The sequence below is a fragment of the Genypterus blacodes genome, unplaced genomic scaffold (genome assembly GCF_046128005.1).
Source record: "Genypterus blacodes isolate CSIRO-AG114 ecotype Tasmania unplaced genomic scaffold, CSIRO-AGI_Gbla_v1 ptg000003l_1, whole genome shotgun sequence".
Taxonomy (NCBI): domain Eukaryota; kingdom Metazoa; phylum Chordata; class Actinopteri; order Ophidiiformes; family Ophidiidae; genus Genypterus; species Genypterus blacodes.
Genome location: NW_027466817.1, coordinates 5,366,576 through 5,383,470, shown reverse-complemented (window position 1 = coordinate 5,383,470; position 16,895 = coordinate 5,366,576). Strand labels below are relative to the sequence as shown.

Sequence of the window (16,895 nt, the reverse complement as noted above, 5' to 3'; positions counted from 1 at the left end):
CTTCAACGACCCCTTTAAAACAAGAAAGGTAAAAGTGTGTAAGATTAGATTGTAGGACACCGTATCTGCCGCAAAATCCAGGCGTGTTTGAGATGCAAGATTGAAATCAGGTCTTATCTTTTCTCCTTGTGTCTCTGTCTGTCTTTGCCTTCCTTTCTTGTATGCAGTTCCTCCCTATATTCAGCCATTCGAGTTCCAGCGTTTCACCATCGGTCAGCGTGTCTTCATCCCCTGCGTGGTCATGTCAGGAGACCGGCCATTGGACATCACCTGGCAGAAAGACGGCAGACCGATCCCTGCCAACCTGGGCGTGACTGTGGATAACATCGACTTCACCAGCTCCCTGCGCATAAACGACCTGACCCCTGACCACAACGGCAACTACACATGCATCGCCCGCAATGAGGCTGCTGCCGTGGAGCACCAGAGTCAGCTCATTGTTAGAGGTGAGAAGAACTGATCCGTGTAGCACCTAATTCCACCTCCAGACTGAAGATCATCAGTAGTCAAATGAATAATTTTGTTTTGTGTGTATGTAGTTCCTCCTCAGTTTGTGGTTCAGCCTGAGGACCAGGATGGGATCTATGGGAAAACGGTCACTCTCAACTGCTCAGCTGAAGGTTACCCACCACCCACTATTGTATGGGAACACTCCAAAGGTATGTTAAGCACATCATGCATGGTTACCATCACCTGGAATGATCTGAAAATCTCAGAACTAACAGAATTTCAGAGCAAACTACTTCATCAGGGTGCTCTAAGGCTCAATAATTCATCTGTCCACATATAAGGACACAGGGTCTCAGGAGGTTATGGAAAACCTTTTCCCACGCATTTGTATGGAATCTACATCCGAAGTAGATCACTGACATTGGAGATTTATGCCATTCACTTACCAGGTCTGTAGGCCTATGGATTTCATGGATCATTGTTGTTAACTCAACTCTGCAACGATAGAGGCTATGCACACCACAATAAAAGCTAAATGTATCCTCTGGGTTCCCCAGGAAACAAATGTAGACTGAGGTTAAAATCCTACAGACCAGGTAAGTGAACGCCAAATCTGCAGAATGCCACATCTTACAAAGAACAATGTCAGTGACCCAGTTAGGCTGTAAATGACCTGAAAATTTGACTATTGCATTAAGGCTTATCATATAGGGGCCCTTTTGCCACATATGCACGTCTTTGTGTAGCCAAACTGTTTTTGGCAGCACTGTGGTCCCAGCTTGTGTTTGTTGAAGCAACTGTGCATGGAGACAAGCGCTGCACACAGCTAATGTGGTGCTAGAAGTGGTTTTGCAGGTGAGTGGGTTCCGTTTGGTTCATCTGCAGCCCATGTGTCTGTGTGTGTGAGTGTGAAACAGATGTGTGAACTGCAAACATGGGTTGGGATCTTGCAGGGCATCCACCTGCATCATTAGTGGGTCCTCAGTGATGGGGGATACAGAAAAGCAAGCAAACAGACAGACAGACAGACAGACAGACAGACAGACAGAGAAAGGCCGAATGAGACAGGAAGGAAGGAAGGTAGCAGGTGAGTTGAGCCACTTGAGCAGAGTACGTGAAGAGGGGCCCCAGGTGTTTGCTCCATCATCCATATAACCAGGGATGAAAGCCTCACCAACAGAAGGACAGCAACCAATGAGGAGTGATGTGTGCGTGCAAGTGTGTGTGAGTGTGTGTGTGTGTGTGTGTGTGTGTGTGCGCGTGCGTGCGTGCTTGGCCCCCATGATCAAACGAAAGAAGAATCAGATCTGCTCGTGTATCCTTTGATCGGATTTTGTGTGTGCGGGCGTGTGTGTGTGAGTGAGTGTTCGTGTGTGGATATGAGACAACAAGGCCTCGTGCCTAATTGGTACTGTCTGACCAGTCAAGATCAGCATGGAGGGATCAGGCAGAGCAATATGTGTGTGTGTGTCCTTGCTCAGCCTTTTTAGGCCTGCATAAGAAACAAACATCTCCCCATCTCAGCAATATACATCCTAATGTAAAGTTATCGCAGTAAGGCTTAGGTTAGGGTAGGGTTAGGGTTCAATGTTACGCAGGGCCAGCCTTGATGAATGACCACAATACAGAAAACACATCAATTTTATCATTGTTTATTGTGGGAAGCACTGAAATCTTTTTTTTTTTCGGACGAATTTCTGACATTTCTTACCAATAGGCCATCTAAATTTTTTGTGTGAAACAATACGAGGGTAAATTGCCTACCATCTTCATAAGTAGAAGTGTTTATAATGCAAGGCGGGCTAATGGCCGGATAAAAGAGTGAACTTAAAGAGTCTAAATCTAAGAAATGAACAGGGAGCCTCGTGTGAATGTGGTGCTAATTTGCAGGTGCATTTAGTCCACTGTTTGGCTGTCTGGCAGGCTTTTATTACAACAGGAGTAGGTGAGAGCCAAATGAGTGTCTCCGGGAGATATGGAACAGTAACTAAAGGTCAACTGCTATTAGCATAATGACTAGCTCTATTTGGATATGCAAAATCCATAATTCATCTCTCTCTCTCTCTCTCTCTCTCTCTCTCTCTCTCTCTCTCTCTCTCTCTCTCTCTCTCTCTCTCTCTCTCTCTGAGCCAGGGGAGCAGGAGGAACAAAGTCACCACTTGACCCTTTACAAGCCATGGCCACTTGACTGCATTTTAATTAAAAAAGCGAAAACCCACAGCTCGCTAAATGGCTCTGATCTCTACATGCTAACTTTAACACGAGCTAATGCAGTCCACACGTGTGTACGGCGTGGCGCTTTCAGCACTACTAGAGAGGAGCAGTTAGAGTCGCAAAAGATATTAGCTGAGATAATGTATTGTAAGCGAATGGAGCAATTATATCATTTGTGTTGAAATAATGTATTTTAATCACAGGCTACACTACGTCACCAGTCCAATTACAAGTCCAAATAATTGTGGTTTTTATGTGTCAAGGATAAATGTCTGTAGTAAATCAAAGGTAACACAGTAAACATGTTTGAATGTGACTGTCTGTCCTTCGTGTTCACAATCGGCGGCCCTGCGAGGTCTTTGTGCCCGTTGTGCGGCTGCAGCAATCTGCCGTCTTGTTAAACATGAGCATTATGTCTGTTCTGATTGGATCACAGCAGCAGCTCGGCTTGCTACCCTCTGCTCAGCAGCTCTTTGGCGGTTTAAGGATTTAGTCCTGGTGTTCCGAAACATGTTTACAATCCCGCTTAAATCTGACGATCTTTGTCATCAAATCCCAACACACACGCATGTACACATGAATGCACACACGAGCAATCTATCCAACATACTATAGGTGTTTGATATCATATATACATGCTTATTTTCCATGTTTTCCTGTATCACCCCGAGTCCATTTGGGTCCATTTTCCATCTGACGTCATCCTCTTTCCACGCTGCAGGTGCAGGTGTCCCCCAGTTTCAGCCCATCGCTCTGAACAGCGGGTCTCGCGTCATACTGCTGAGCAACGGCTCACTGCTGATCAAACACGTGCTGGAGGATGACAGCGGCTTCTACCTGTGTAAGGTCAGCAACGACGTGGGAGCCGATGTCAGCAAGTCCATGTACCTCACCGTCAAAAGTAAGAGCCCGCATCGGATACAGCGTCAATAACAGCAGATGGCAGTACATTGTACATGTACAATGTACATTTAAATGTCAGAATTGGTGCAGCGGTAGGCAGCCATAATAAATGTTTCCGAACTGCATTTTTCAACAAGAAATCAAATTTGTATTAAAAAAAGAATGAAGAAAAGTGGAAGGAGGTTAAATGCAAATCTGCAGATGTGGTTGATAAATGATTGAGTCTAGGATTAGCTTGTTCACGGATCCTGCTCCTAATCTATTTTAGGAAAACACCACACCAGCATAAATAGATTGTTGGAATTGTTACAAAACAGTTGATTAGCTCCAGCTTATAAAAACACTATAAGCGAAGCATCAAATGGAGGGGAAATGACAAAGAACACAGCTGTGTTGACAGCAGCGCTCTTAGTCATACTGAGGCTTTACACGTCTGCTGATATTTACACAACAAGGGTTCTGAGCCAAGCATAGAAACAGCTAAATCAGAACTAATGTTGTTATGCTCGACTAAAGCCTTTTCCTCATTTTGGGGGAGGTGTCTGAGGGGGCCAGATCAGGCGACCAGGAGGGGGTCGCCTGATCTAGCTCAAATGATAGCAAAAACCCTATTATATTATCATTACACAGCCTGTGTACCTTTCCTCACGCATTAGGCTCAGAACATATCAATTAACATACCTGATTGGAAGCAGGTCATCTCGTTAATCTTGCCGTGTGGGCAATGGCGTTGACGTGTTTGTGTCTCACTTGTGTACGTGTTCTGAATCCTGGTTCGTACATTATGACCCTGTTTACATTGTGCTGTGACACACAGTATCCACTTTTGTTATCCATATAACGAGGTCACTTGTTCACGTAAGGTGTGAACGCAGGCCTGATGTCCCCGACCGTGTGTCTCCTTCCCCTCACTCAGCGTTAACAGAGCTCCCCTATAGTGCTACAAGGGTCCCCTCATTTTGATAGTGCTCAGGTGCAAGTGGGGATTATTTTCCCCACGTATGCTGCTGTTATCAAACTGGAGCACGAGGAGCCCTGCTGATGGACTACTCTCTCTCTCTCTCTCTCTCTTTCTCTCTCTCTCTCTCTCTCTCTCTCTCTCTCTCTCTTTCTCTCTCTCTCTCTCTCTCTCTCTCTCACTCTCTCTTTCTCTCTCTCTCTCTCTCTCTCTCTCTCTCTCTCTCTCTCTCTCTCTGCATGTGAATTTTGTCTACACTGAAACTGATCACAGCCATGTTTACCTAGAATTTCATTACAGTAACATATCAGATATATCTGACATTATCTGACCCCTATTTTTTTAATCATTACTATTAACTTTATAACTATATTGATGTGCCACTAACTATGTTTAGAAGGTAACAAACTTCCAAAGCCTCCCCATTATGTTACGTTTTTCCTGCTATAGCGACGAGCACAGACACGAACGTGCATCCTGTGTTTTCATTGGTTCAAAGCTCGGGACACAGTTGCTATGCAGCGAGTTGACCTATGGCAGCGCTAACCTTTCTCCTTCCTCTCGCTACCGACCAGACAGCAAACACTGTGGCTGCAGCTACACTTTTTGCTTGGGTTTAATTGAATTACTCAACTTCTTATTCAAGTTCCACAATAAGTATTAAAACATATTCAAAATCAATTTCAAAAGAAAACTCCTTTCATCGAATAAGCACTTACTGTTACTGTGCCATACTGTATGCCTATATAGAGAAAAATCCAGGTAATAAATTCTGCATTTGTTCATGATATGCTTGTACTGTATCTACTGGACTCCATTATACCAATTTGACTCCCTCAGAGTCAAAGAGAAGGCACACCATAAAGTGGTTACAGCAAGATGATACACATCACTAATCCAATCACTGCACCACTTTTGGGCCCTTGTTGCTCTGTACTACACTGCAGATCTCCTCCTTCCTCCTCCCCACATTTTGTTTCTCTCCAGGAGTTCTTTTGCTCCATTTGTGAGACCATCTTGCTGAGACAGGGGTTCACAGAGAAAGTATCCAAGAACAACCGCAATATACATGTTTGTTGGATGATTCCATTCAGCCAGCTATTGTGATTTAATGTCTACAAACACACTTGATAGCTGTGTGTGTGTGTGTGTGTGTGTGTGTGTGTGTGTGTGTGTGTGTGTGTGTGTGTGTGTGTGTGCATGTGTGCGTGTGTGTGCATGTGTGCGTGTGTGTGCATCTTAGCAAAACAAGAGATGGAGGTTCCAGTGCATTGTCACTCTGCACCACTGCCTCAGCCCCAGCCACACTGCCTGCCCTTAATGTGTGTGTGTGTGTGTGTGTGTGTGTGTGTGTGTGTGTTTGTACGTGTGCACTTGTGTGTGCCTTGGAGTGATGTGGGAGATGAGGGAGAGTAAGAGGGAAACTGAGATTGCATTTGTAGTTTCAGTTTCACTGGTTTTTATAGTTCGTCATATCAGCAAGCACAGTGTGTAAGTCTGAGTGTGTGTGTGTATGTGTGTGTGTGAGCATGCACGGGCAGGTGCATTTGTGAGAAAGCGTGGAGAGATAGACCAGCATAGCACATCTCTGAAAGGGTATTTCACACCCTTTAATAGTCTGGGTTCATTAACACAAACATTAATAGCAACTTTATTTAAAACAATTACAAATTATTATTACAAAATAATTATGATGTGGTGGTCAGATTTCTTCATCCTTCAGGCAATGACAGTATTTCATTAGTCAAGTGATTGCTATTCAAACTCAATCAATACACTAAAGGCCTTCTTAAGGCCTTAAATGATCATGCAGATTTCTTTCAGTAATATTTATTTTCCTTTGTCAGGCTGCTACAAATGTTACACATTACACTGTTGCGTTGGCCAGCTGACCTTTAAACATACATGTGAGGGTTAGGTTATGTGTTATATGTATATGTCTGTATGTAGCAGGATAACTCACCAATTTCAAGGCAAATCCAGATCCGAATGTGAATTTAGAAAATTATTGTTGTTTGGATCTGAATAAGGATTTGGATCTGGTGGTCAGGTGTGTGTGTTCAGATAGGAGCTCTGTCTATCCAGGCACAGCGGTGTGTCTAGTGGGGCTACAAATATGCAACTCCCACCATCATCTAGGTGAGATTGTGCTGAGTCAGTTAAGTACAAAGTGTTTTAATATATCTTCAGAACCAGAACAGCTCTGCCCTCATCAAATTATTAAGTTCTATTAATATCTACTGAATTAATAAAGATAGAGATATCATTTGAGTTGGTTGGTCTCATCAAGCCTACATCCTATGATGTTACACTCCAGCCATTCTATATTATACATTTGATACCAGATATGACATTCATTTTATAACCATTCAGGAATTATGAGCACATTTCTGGGTTTTGCAGCACTTCTTATGAGATGTCATGTCCCTTGTGATGGGGTAAATTTAGGTCTACGGTAATGGGAGGGATCTGGATTATTATGGACGAGTGAATGGCTCCTCATAGTCCAGATTCTCATTGTATGGATTAATGGCAATGGGATCAAATTCAGACGTACATAGAAATGCATGGCTTGAGGTGTTAGGGTCAGAAATTTATCGGAATTTTTCCATGGTCTGAGTGCTTTTTGTTGACCTTTTATAAAAAATACTTAAAAGCCTCCATGAGACCAGCATTTCTCTGTAACAATGAATATGGATTAAACCCATATCAGCACAATTCTCTTTTTGCACTCAATCCATTTATTTATGAATGAAATCGTCTTTGCTGGGTCACTTAAAACCTCCTAAGTCAAGTTTGATTCAATTACAAGAGACATGTCGGCTATACAGACAGAATATTTCAGATTACAGGAAGCAGCTCTTACCTCTTTTGGCCAATCAGGTACTTTGTGTTTTGCTATGTGTGCTGCTATTGGCTGCTCCGTCCTTAGATGCTGGATCAAACGCCTGCTTGTCACTCATCAACAGATCACATTTCATGCTTTCTATACCCAAAACTCTGTATTCATACATCCCAGATGCTTTCTGTGAGAGTGTACGTACTCACATGAGTGGTTTGAAAAGGCGTTTCTGGCTGTCTATTATGTTTGTATTAAAATTAGGAGTATGTGCAGTTGTCCACACACTCATACACACAAAGTACATACAGTATGTGATCATCTATATTGTTGCCATACTTTATTTCACTTTGTGTTCACTGTGTTTGGCATCATATGATATTTTAATCTGTGTATGCATGTGTAATAGTGCATACAGCATGTGTGTGTTCCAAGACGCTGGCTCTTAAGCACATTTCTGCTTCATTAAAATCCGTCAATACTCCAATTAGAAGCCAATGAAGAAACAATCTGCATTTACTTCAACTCTCTTATACTCTGTTAGTCTTTGTTTCAGACTTTCACAGCAATAAGGGACAGATTGAAAAGATAAATAACACATTTCATTTGTTTCATTTTATATCCTTTCGTTTGCTGGCAGCTACGTGTCCTCAAAGTGTCCCAACCCCCCGTTGCGAAGAACAAAGCGCAGATCTATTTACCATTAATAAATCATTTTTAACTTCACTGATTCCCTCTCCCTGTAAAACACATCAATCCCATATGAATATTGCAGCGCCACATCGTATATTTAAATAATTATATTTTACACCAGTCCACACTGTTACTTTGTGCACCCACAGCACACTCTGATCCGGATCCAAGTATGAAGCATGAAACCAAAATACTACATATACACACATCCTAGTAATACACATCTCTATCCTGTCCCTTTATGATGACAGTACCTGTCTGTCATTAGAAGATTATTACAAGAAATCAAAGTAAATGGCTTGTATGTATTGTGATTATTGAACATAGTGTACGTTCGATTAAGGCCACAAAGAGCAAGAACGGGTTTATACTGAATGCATGATGAAAAGGAGATTCCTTTAATCTAACCACTCTGGATGTGTGGAGCCATTGAAGTTTAGCAAATTGACCACCAGGACTTCTGTTTGACTGCTTTGCTCTACCTGATCATTTCAATACCCACATCATCACCTCAAGCAGGTTATAAATGCAAATGATCAATGATTTGATGTCTTCGTGATTTGGATGAAGAACCTGTTTTCTCTTTGTAAGTAGAGCTTCAAAAATTACACTTTGGAAAAGTGACCTTCTGGATTTTAATCTTGGTGGGGAGTGCAGCCTCCTCCCTCACAGCTGTGCCGCTCATAACACGATGACAGCTCAGGTCAAAGCGGGATGCAGGCCGTCCACCTTTCTGCATTTCCTCTTCCTCCTCCCATCTGTACCTCTCTCTCATTTTCTCCCCTTTTATTCCCCTCTCTCAACCTTCTCTCTCTCTCTCTCTCTCCTTTGTTTCCCCTCTTCCCACACACCACATACACACACACACACACTCTCTCCTCTACCCTCCCGTGTTTTATTACCAGCTCCCTGTAATATCGCTGGATATTAAAAAATATACATCAACCGAGCAATTATGAGCTATCAAAAAGACTAGGTTTAGCCCGGGGCCCTGCGAGTGCTGCACAGTAGATGCATAGAGATGAGATGAGGAGGAAGAGAGCAGCGTCGCCTCAGCCGCCGAAGCACATCCAAGAGTTGTAAAGATTGTAGAATGTTGGAGACACTGCAGTCTGCACACACACACGCTCACACACGCAACTTTTTTATGTTTCCTTCAGAGGTGCACATGAAACACCGTCACATCCAAATGCACATTCATTCACACGCACACAGTATAGACAGGAAGACCAAAGACATTCCTTTGCCGTCCCCTCGTCCCTGGCGTTCCCTTCATGGAATTCTTACTATGAGGAAACAAGCACGAGCCTCAGCGGTGGTAACTTACACACTGCCAAGGCCTCGGATTAAGATGAAGAAAATAGCTCCCGTTAAGGAGCAATAACATTTAGAGAAAGGGGCTGAGGAGACTCTTTTAATGGGACTCACTTAAAATTCATAGTTGCTATGCAAAATAAATCATCGTTTTTCCTGCACGGGGCAGTGGGGAGGGGGGCGCCGGGGGAAGAGAGGATGGAGGGAGGAAAGGAGGGAAGGGAAAGGGTGAATAAGAGATGAGCTTTAAACATTAACAGTCCTAAGTCTGACAGGTTTCATCTCATTCATGCTGAATGTCCACTTTACTCTCAAACACATTTTTTGATTTGAGTTTTTGGTACATCAAAAATGGAGAAGTGAGAAAAAAGAAGCATACAGTGTTTGGGAGGGTCCTACTGTGCAGTATATTGGACTGTTTGTTTGCATTATGTGTCTTTCTATTTGCATTTGCATTTATGAGACATATAAACTTATATACCATATTCTGTGTTAGATACAACATACAGTATGTTGGGTTACACATTGGACCAATTCTCATCTTGTCAGAGAAATTGCCATTCAAACAAAAACAGTAATACAAATGATTCATTATAATTTCAAAAATGTCAGGATTAGCAAATGATGTCCAAGTTCCCTTGTCCGTCGTGACTAAAAGAAATGTTTACAAAGTTATCTACAAAACTACTTGACCCAAGGAAATCTGTCTGGGAAGGCTGTGTGTGTATTTTTGTCTCTTGGTTTATATTTGTGTGTTTGTGTGTGTGTCCTCTTATCTTGACAGTGTATGTGCAAGCATACATGTGTGCACGCCCGTTATCTCTCATCTGTCTTTTTTTTTGTGTGCATTTCTGAGTGTGTGTGTGCGTGCAAATGTCTGCATCTGTCTCAATCTGTGCATTTCTGTGCGTTGGAGTGTGCGTGTGAGTCTGTGTGAGACGGCAGCGCGTCCAGCGGACTTGTCTGCTGTGTATGAATAATCAAAGTGGTCTCTCTCATCATTAAATCATCGCTATCCTGGTGGGAGCCCGAGGAGGGAGATGGAGAGAGAGAGAGAGAGAGAGAGAGAGAGAGAGAGAGAGAGAGAGGGATCATAGTTAGCGCTGCAGGGGTACATGCTCTCTCTCTCTCCTCCACCGTGTAGTGTGGCTGAGATGTGTCATGAGCACAAGACTTTTCGGCTCTCTACGCTCGCCCACTTAGCTCCCCCAGACACACACACACACTCATACATATGCACACACAGTATAACATTCATACACATGCACACAGACACTTTCTTCAGGAGTGTACAGGCTTTCACTGACTCAAACACACATAGCAACTCTTGGAGGAGGAGAAGGCCTCCAACCACTGTTAACACTGGTATCTGCCAAATGTGGCTGCTGCTGCTGTCCTTTACACTGACAGTGTGTATTTACAGAACACATCCTGGAAACCTTTTCATGATCACCTGTTCTGGCCCGTCAATGTCAGATGCTGATACCTGCAATTAATTGAAATCTCTCTTATCGTGCATTATATGAGGCAAATTAGTATACACATTATATTGACATGCAGGATGTGTTATTCAGTGTATTACCTCTTAGCTCAAAATAATTTAGATGTATTCCCCTCTATATGTATGGCCATGATAGTTAGAGTCCTCTGTTTTTTTCCTGCATAAAAGCAAATTTTACCGTCTTTACTGTGAAATCAGATGTGGAACATATTCATCATGCAACTGCAACTTGTACAGCAGTTCTGATAATAGCCGAATTTGTTGGTATACAGCAAAGCCATAAATGTGACGCCTGCCCAAGCGTTTCATTTAATCTTCATGATCTGGATTAGTGCCTGGATATATAAAGATAAAGATATATTTATGTATATACCTGTTGATAGTCCATCATCGGATACACATGCCATAATCCAGGAGGACAAACAGGCAAATATATTGAAAATGCCCTTTATAACTATGTTACCTTTTCAACAAACAAATGCAGATGAAGATGAGGATCAAGTTCAGCACATTCTTTGACTTTGATTAATATGAGGTAATTCAATTCACACTTCTCAGATAATTATACTGCAAATTCCTGAAAGTCTCTGTGTTATAATCAGGAGACACAATAAACGAAAGCGTGTGAGAATGTGAGGAGTCTGAGACTTTCACAGTAGATACTTACCCCGTCTGCTAAACCACACACACACACACACACACACACACACACACATATCAAGATCTATTGGTAATGAGCCTGGTGTGCGGTTACGGCGTAGAGCCAGCCTGGCTCCACACACCGACCAATGGGAGTTCACTCAGGAGTCACCACTTTCTTCTCCATTCCTCTGCCTCGTTCTAACTCTTGCCGCTCTGAAAGCAGCACGTTACCTTTCACTGTCATTATCAAAGCAGGCGGAGGCTTACCTGAAGGGCTCCTTTCCACTCTCTAAGCATTGCGGGAGACAGGCAGACTCAAACACGAGTTCACGACAGTCTCGGGAGTGTTGTGCTGGTTGTTATAATTGTCAGAAAAAGAGAGTGGGAGACTTCTGAGCAAAATACAAGAAATACTCATTAAATGTGTGATAACCAAGTCCCCATCTATAATAATATTTCAATCCGAATCTATTTATGTACCCAGACATGATCACATGGCAGCATTTATTTCAAAAGTTGTAATGGTGGTGGAAATAAGGCAAGTAGAAGTTTAGATATACTGTTTGGAGAAATACTTCATTAATCCACAGGAGGGAAATTAGTTGCAATATAAAAACATTAAATTACACCACAATGTCATTAAAAGTACCACATCTAGACATTTTAAGCAGTATTAATCTCTATATTCTCTTTCTCCTCTAGTCCCAGCCATGATCACCTCCTACCCCAACACCACTCTGGCCACACAAGGGGAGGAGAAGAAGATGAGCTGCACAGCTCACGGGGAGAAGCCCATTATGGTGCGCTGGGAGAAGGAGGAACGCATCATCAACCCAGAGACCAGCAGATATGTGGTCACTGTCAAGGAGGTGGCAGATGAAGTCATCTCCACACTGGTGGTGGGTTCCCTCAGTTCACGTAAATGAATGAATGAATGAATGAATGAATGAATGAATGAGGTATTGCAGACTCAAACATGACAACGAAAAGGATATCATCAAAATACAAAAGACCTCTGAGAAGCATTAAAACTCCTGCCGCCTGCTTCTTATGTTTCCTTATTGTTTCCTATCAAATAAATACACCTATATAAACATACATGCAAATCTATACATACACTACCAGTCAAAAGTTTGGACACACCTTCTCATTCTCTTCTCTTCTCTTCTCTTCTCTTCTCTTCTCTTCTCTTCTCTTCTCTTCTCTTCTCTTCTCTTCTCTTCTCTTCTCTTCTCTTCTCTTCTCTTCTCTTCTCTTCTCTTCTCAGTCCAAACTTTTGACTGGTAGTGTATATGCTCATATACACACCTGTAACTATATATAACATTATCAAGATGAAAGTAGATACAAATATCGTTGTGGCCTGAAACTGTCTGATCTTGCCTAATCTTATTTTGAGCAACACCTCATGCCTTAGTCTGTTGAATGTGTTAAAATAAATCCAAAAATCTAACTGTATGTATGAAACATTTTAGAGCTACATATCTTAAAATCATAATCTGCATATGCACATGTGTGTATGGCAGTATTTTAAGATCACAAGGTGTGTGTGCACAGAGATAATTGAGCGGTTAAGCGTCTCATGTGACTTTGAGTAAAATCCAAGCACAGCTTTATCTCTCTCTTAACTTAATCTCAGTCTAAGTAAAGATCAACAGTTCCAATCCCCGCTTTGAAAATCAATTGGAGTACAGCATCATTTGAGATTTTAAATTGATAGTGTGAGTCTCTACCTGCCTTCCATGTTGTGCTTCTCTGTGTAGATCATGCCAACTGTTCGTGAGGACTCAGGCTTCTTCTCCTGTCATGCCATCAACTCTTTTGGTGAAGACCGAGGCATCATTCAGCTGACAGTGCAAGGTGAGCTCCCCTTTGCCTCACACTCCTGCTTGCGTGTGTTTGAGAGACAAATATTTCATCAGGCAGTAGGAAGGTGTTTGCTCATTCATTACTCTGTCTATTCATTTATTCCACCCTCTCCACAGAACCACCTGATCCTCCCGAGGTGGAGATTCGGGAAGTCAGAGATCGGACCATAGCGCTCCGCTGGACGATGGGCTTCGATGGCAACAGCCCCATAACAGGATATGACATTGAGTGCAAAAACAAATCGGGTACATTGGGTTCTAAAAAAAATCCCAAAACATTTTAGATCCGAAATGTAACAATTCCTAAAAGAAATGAACCCTGAAACCCTGCAGAAATAAAATGTCCTTTGTGTCTTTCTGTCCTCTAGCTTCATGGCTCTCAGCCCAGGTAACCAAAGATGTGTCACCCCAGCTCAACCAGGCCACTATTATCGACCTCCATCCTTCCTCCACTTACAACATCCGAATGGTTGCCAAAAATATCATTGGTAACAGCAACCCTAGCAACGAGCTCACCATCACCACTGACGAAGCAGGTTAGTCAGCTTTGCTTGACACGTCATCCTGTGGCTACCTCGTCACGATACATGCAGCTCTGCACTTTCGAAGTATCTTTACACTCTCGGGCATATAAAGAGACACACTCAAAGGAAACAGTATACTATTAATAACATAATATTAATTGGCCTATCATGGCTCTATTCTATCTAGTCAACAGTGTCCTCTAACACTTAAGATATCATGTTCATTCCCCCTTGAGTCCTGGTGCTAATGAGTCATCTTGCGTGTAACTATGTTATGGTTGTTTTTAAGTGGAAGCCATTATTTTGTCTTTTATATTCACTGAAACACTCTCTCACTCTAACCCTGTTCACCTGCTGCTATAGGTTATAATGATCCCCCCATAGGTACACAAGCACATTAAAGTGCAACATTTAACTGGACTCATGCCTACAAAAGGTCATAAAACTGAATTGAAATCACACATGAATCATTTCTCACATTATTTTCAAAGGTTAAAGTTATTATTACAATGTGGGTTCTTTTTAAATTCATGTGAGGTAGAAGCTGCAAGGTGCATGTATGAGGTTGTAAATACATTCCTATCTCAACACCACCATCTAGTGGATGAGAATGAAACAACACGTCTCCCTGGTGTTACCTCCATTACAAGGTGGACGTGCTGTTAAATACAAAGATGTGCTCGATTTACAGCTCCTGACGGCCCTCCACAAGATGTTCTTCTGGAGCCCACCTCCCCCCAGAGCATCAAAGTTTCCTGGAAGGTACAGTCAAACTTTATGTATATGAGGCACTGACATAAATTCCAGGATGTGAATGGCTGTATTTGATATGTACCAATTTACAATAGGTATGAAGTAAACATGAAAGAAAAATGCAAAGTCTCTGTTTCAAGCACCTATTTGTCATACAGTATGAATGTTCCTGGAAGAGGGAGAACTGGGCCTGGTGCACCTACTGTACATTCTGTTCCATTGACCATACAAGTGATGATGATACTACAATATTAATGTTGCAGTAATATATCAGAAATACACAATCAATAGCATTTGGGAGAGCAACAACACATCAATAGGTGACTTTTGGTACATGCTGCACTTCGGGGACTCAGATATCACCTCTTTGTCCCTTCTAGCCTCCCCAGAAGCACCTGCAGAATGGAGTGATTCGTTGCTACCAGGTGGGCTTCAGGGAATACAGTCCTGGTGGTAGCCACCAGTTCACCGTCATCAGTCTGGACACCACAGGAGACACCACAGAAAACATCTTACTGGACAACCTGAAGAAGTTCACCCAGTACAGCGTGGTGGTCCAGGCTGCAAACAGGGCGGGGACAGGACCGTCCTCACAGCAGGTGGTCACAAAGACCCTGGAGGATGGTACGTAACGGCTGTGGGTGGATAGGAACATACTTTTCTTAATCTTTTTTTTTTTGCAATTTGTTTTTATTAATGCAAACATTGTACGTGACATTACGCATACAGTTGTAGGATATGTTGGAGATCATTTTTTATATAGAAAGAGGGGAAAGAGGAGAGAGAGAGATAGAGAGAAGGAAGGAAGGTTGTATTATCCCTACTATTGTTGTTAAACTTTATACATAGACCCTGAGGTAGAGTACAAGTAGATTGGAAATGCAATGATGTCATAGGGTACATACAGTTCTTACAGGATGATGTCAAACAGCAATGTAGGCTAGTACAAATCGCATCATAGGTTGTGTGTGTGAGAGAGAGAGAGAGAGAGAGAAAGAGAGAGAGAGAGAGGAGAGAAACAGAAAAAAAACAAAAAACAGAAACAAAATATCTAAAGACAAATTGTAGAAGTTCTCCATTACAACAAACTACAACTGCTGTTTCAACTGTCACAAACTTACAGGGGAAAACATTGCTGAGCTCAACTTCTATTAAGCTTCTGCTTGTTATATTGATGAACATTCTGTCTAGCAAAAGCTACAGGAAGAGTGAATGTGACGCATCAGTTTGCAGTTGTACATCTTGAAACAGATTTGATCACTGACATCCTGAGCAGTGAGGCATAAAAAGGCCAAACTCATTCCGTGGACTACACTGTCATCTAGTGGACGTTTATTGAACTACACAGGCAAATATATGCATAATATTTCATTATGGCCTTTTCCAATAATTCTCAAGATTAGTTTGCATAATGAAGATGAACATAATGTGATTACATAATGTGATTACTATTTATGACTAGATGCGGTAAAATACCAGTATATATTCAATAACTCTCAATCAGAATGGCATCAGGCCCCCATTTGAAGATGTTCTGCCCTGTTTGTGTCCTAGTTCCCTCTCGGCCTCCTGAAAATGTCCTGGCTGTGGCAAAGTCTCCTGAGGTCATCTCCCTCTCCTGGCTGCCGCTGCCCCGAGAGGCCCTCAACGGAAACCTGCAAGGCTACAGAGTCATCTACTGGGCCAACCTACCTGATGGCGGTATGCACACATGCACACATGCACCAAGTCAAAAACATACACACATATTTTACACATCCTTATGCAATACTTACCATTTAAGTCAATATTACTGCACCATCCGACGTTTTTCATTGATGTTCCTTGGTTTGGCCACTAGGGGGAGCGGTGGTATCAACATTCTGTACTAATATTTTCATCTTTTTTTAACCTAATGTTTATATCAAGGCCCCAGGAGTCATCACTTATCACAGTTTATTAGTTCTCTTCATTAGTGGGCAATCACATCTCATTCACCGCAGGTTGATTTTAAGTAGCAATATGTGTCTGGCTTCATTTGAGATTCATGAGATGCTGTGTGTCATCATTTTCGTTTTCTGGGGGTAAATGAAAAGACATGATAGTGCAGTGAATAAATAATTAAGATTCATGTTGCGTTTTTTCATGCAATACATTTCAAATTAGTGGAATTATCCAAATCTGTAGCTATTTGCTTTGCTGATTTGCACTGATGTAATCTTAACTTTCCTCACTCACTTGCATTTCCTCTATTGAA

General features: G+C 42.1%; 1 protein-coding gene across 3 annotated transcripts in view; it reads left to right on the top strand.

The window, feature by feature from the left end:
* dscamb (Down syndrome cell adhesion molecule b) overlaps window positions 1-16,895 on the top strand; it is an 82,470-nt gene that overhangs the window by 51,771 nt on the left and 13,804 nt on the right. For all 3 annotated transcript variants that reach the window (XM_076142191.1, XM_076142209.1, XM_076142201.1), the window contains exons 8-17: window positions 168-446; window positions 540-659; window positions 3,386-3,565; window positions 12,217-12,413; window positions 13,278-13,374; window positions 13,500-13,628; window positions 13,751-13,918; window positions 14,598-14,668; window positions 15,040-15,283; window positions 16,214-16,360. In XM_076142191.1, the coding sequence (XP_075998306.1) occupies window positions 168-446; window positions 540-659; window positions 3,386-3,565; window positions 12,217-12,413; window positions 13,278-13,374; window positions 13,500-13,628; window positions 13,751-13,918; window positions 14,598-14,668; window positions 15,040-15,283; window positions 16,214-16,360 (1,632 nt within the window). The remainder of the gene's footprint in view (window positions 1-167; window positions 447-539; window positions 660-3,385; window positions 3,566-12,216; window positions 12,414-13,277; window positions 13,375-13,499; window positions 13,629-13,750; window positions 13,919-14,597; window positions 14,669-15,039; window positions 15,284-16,213; window positions 16,361-16,895) is intronic.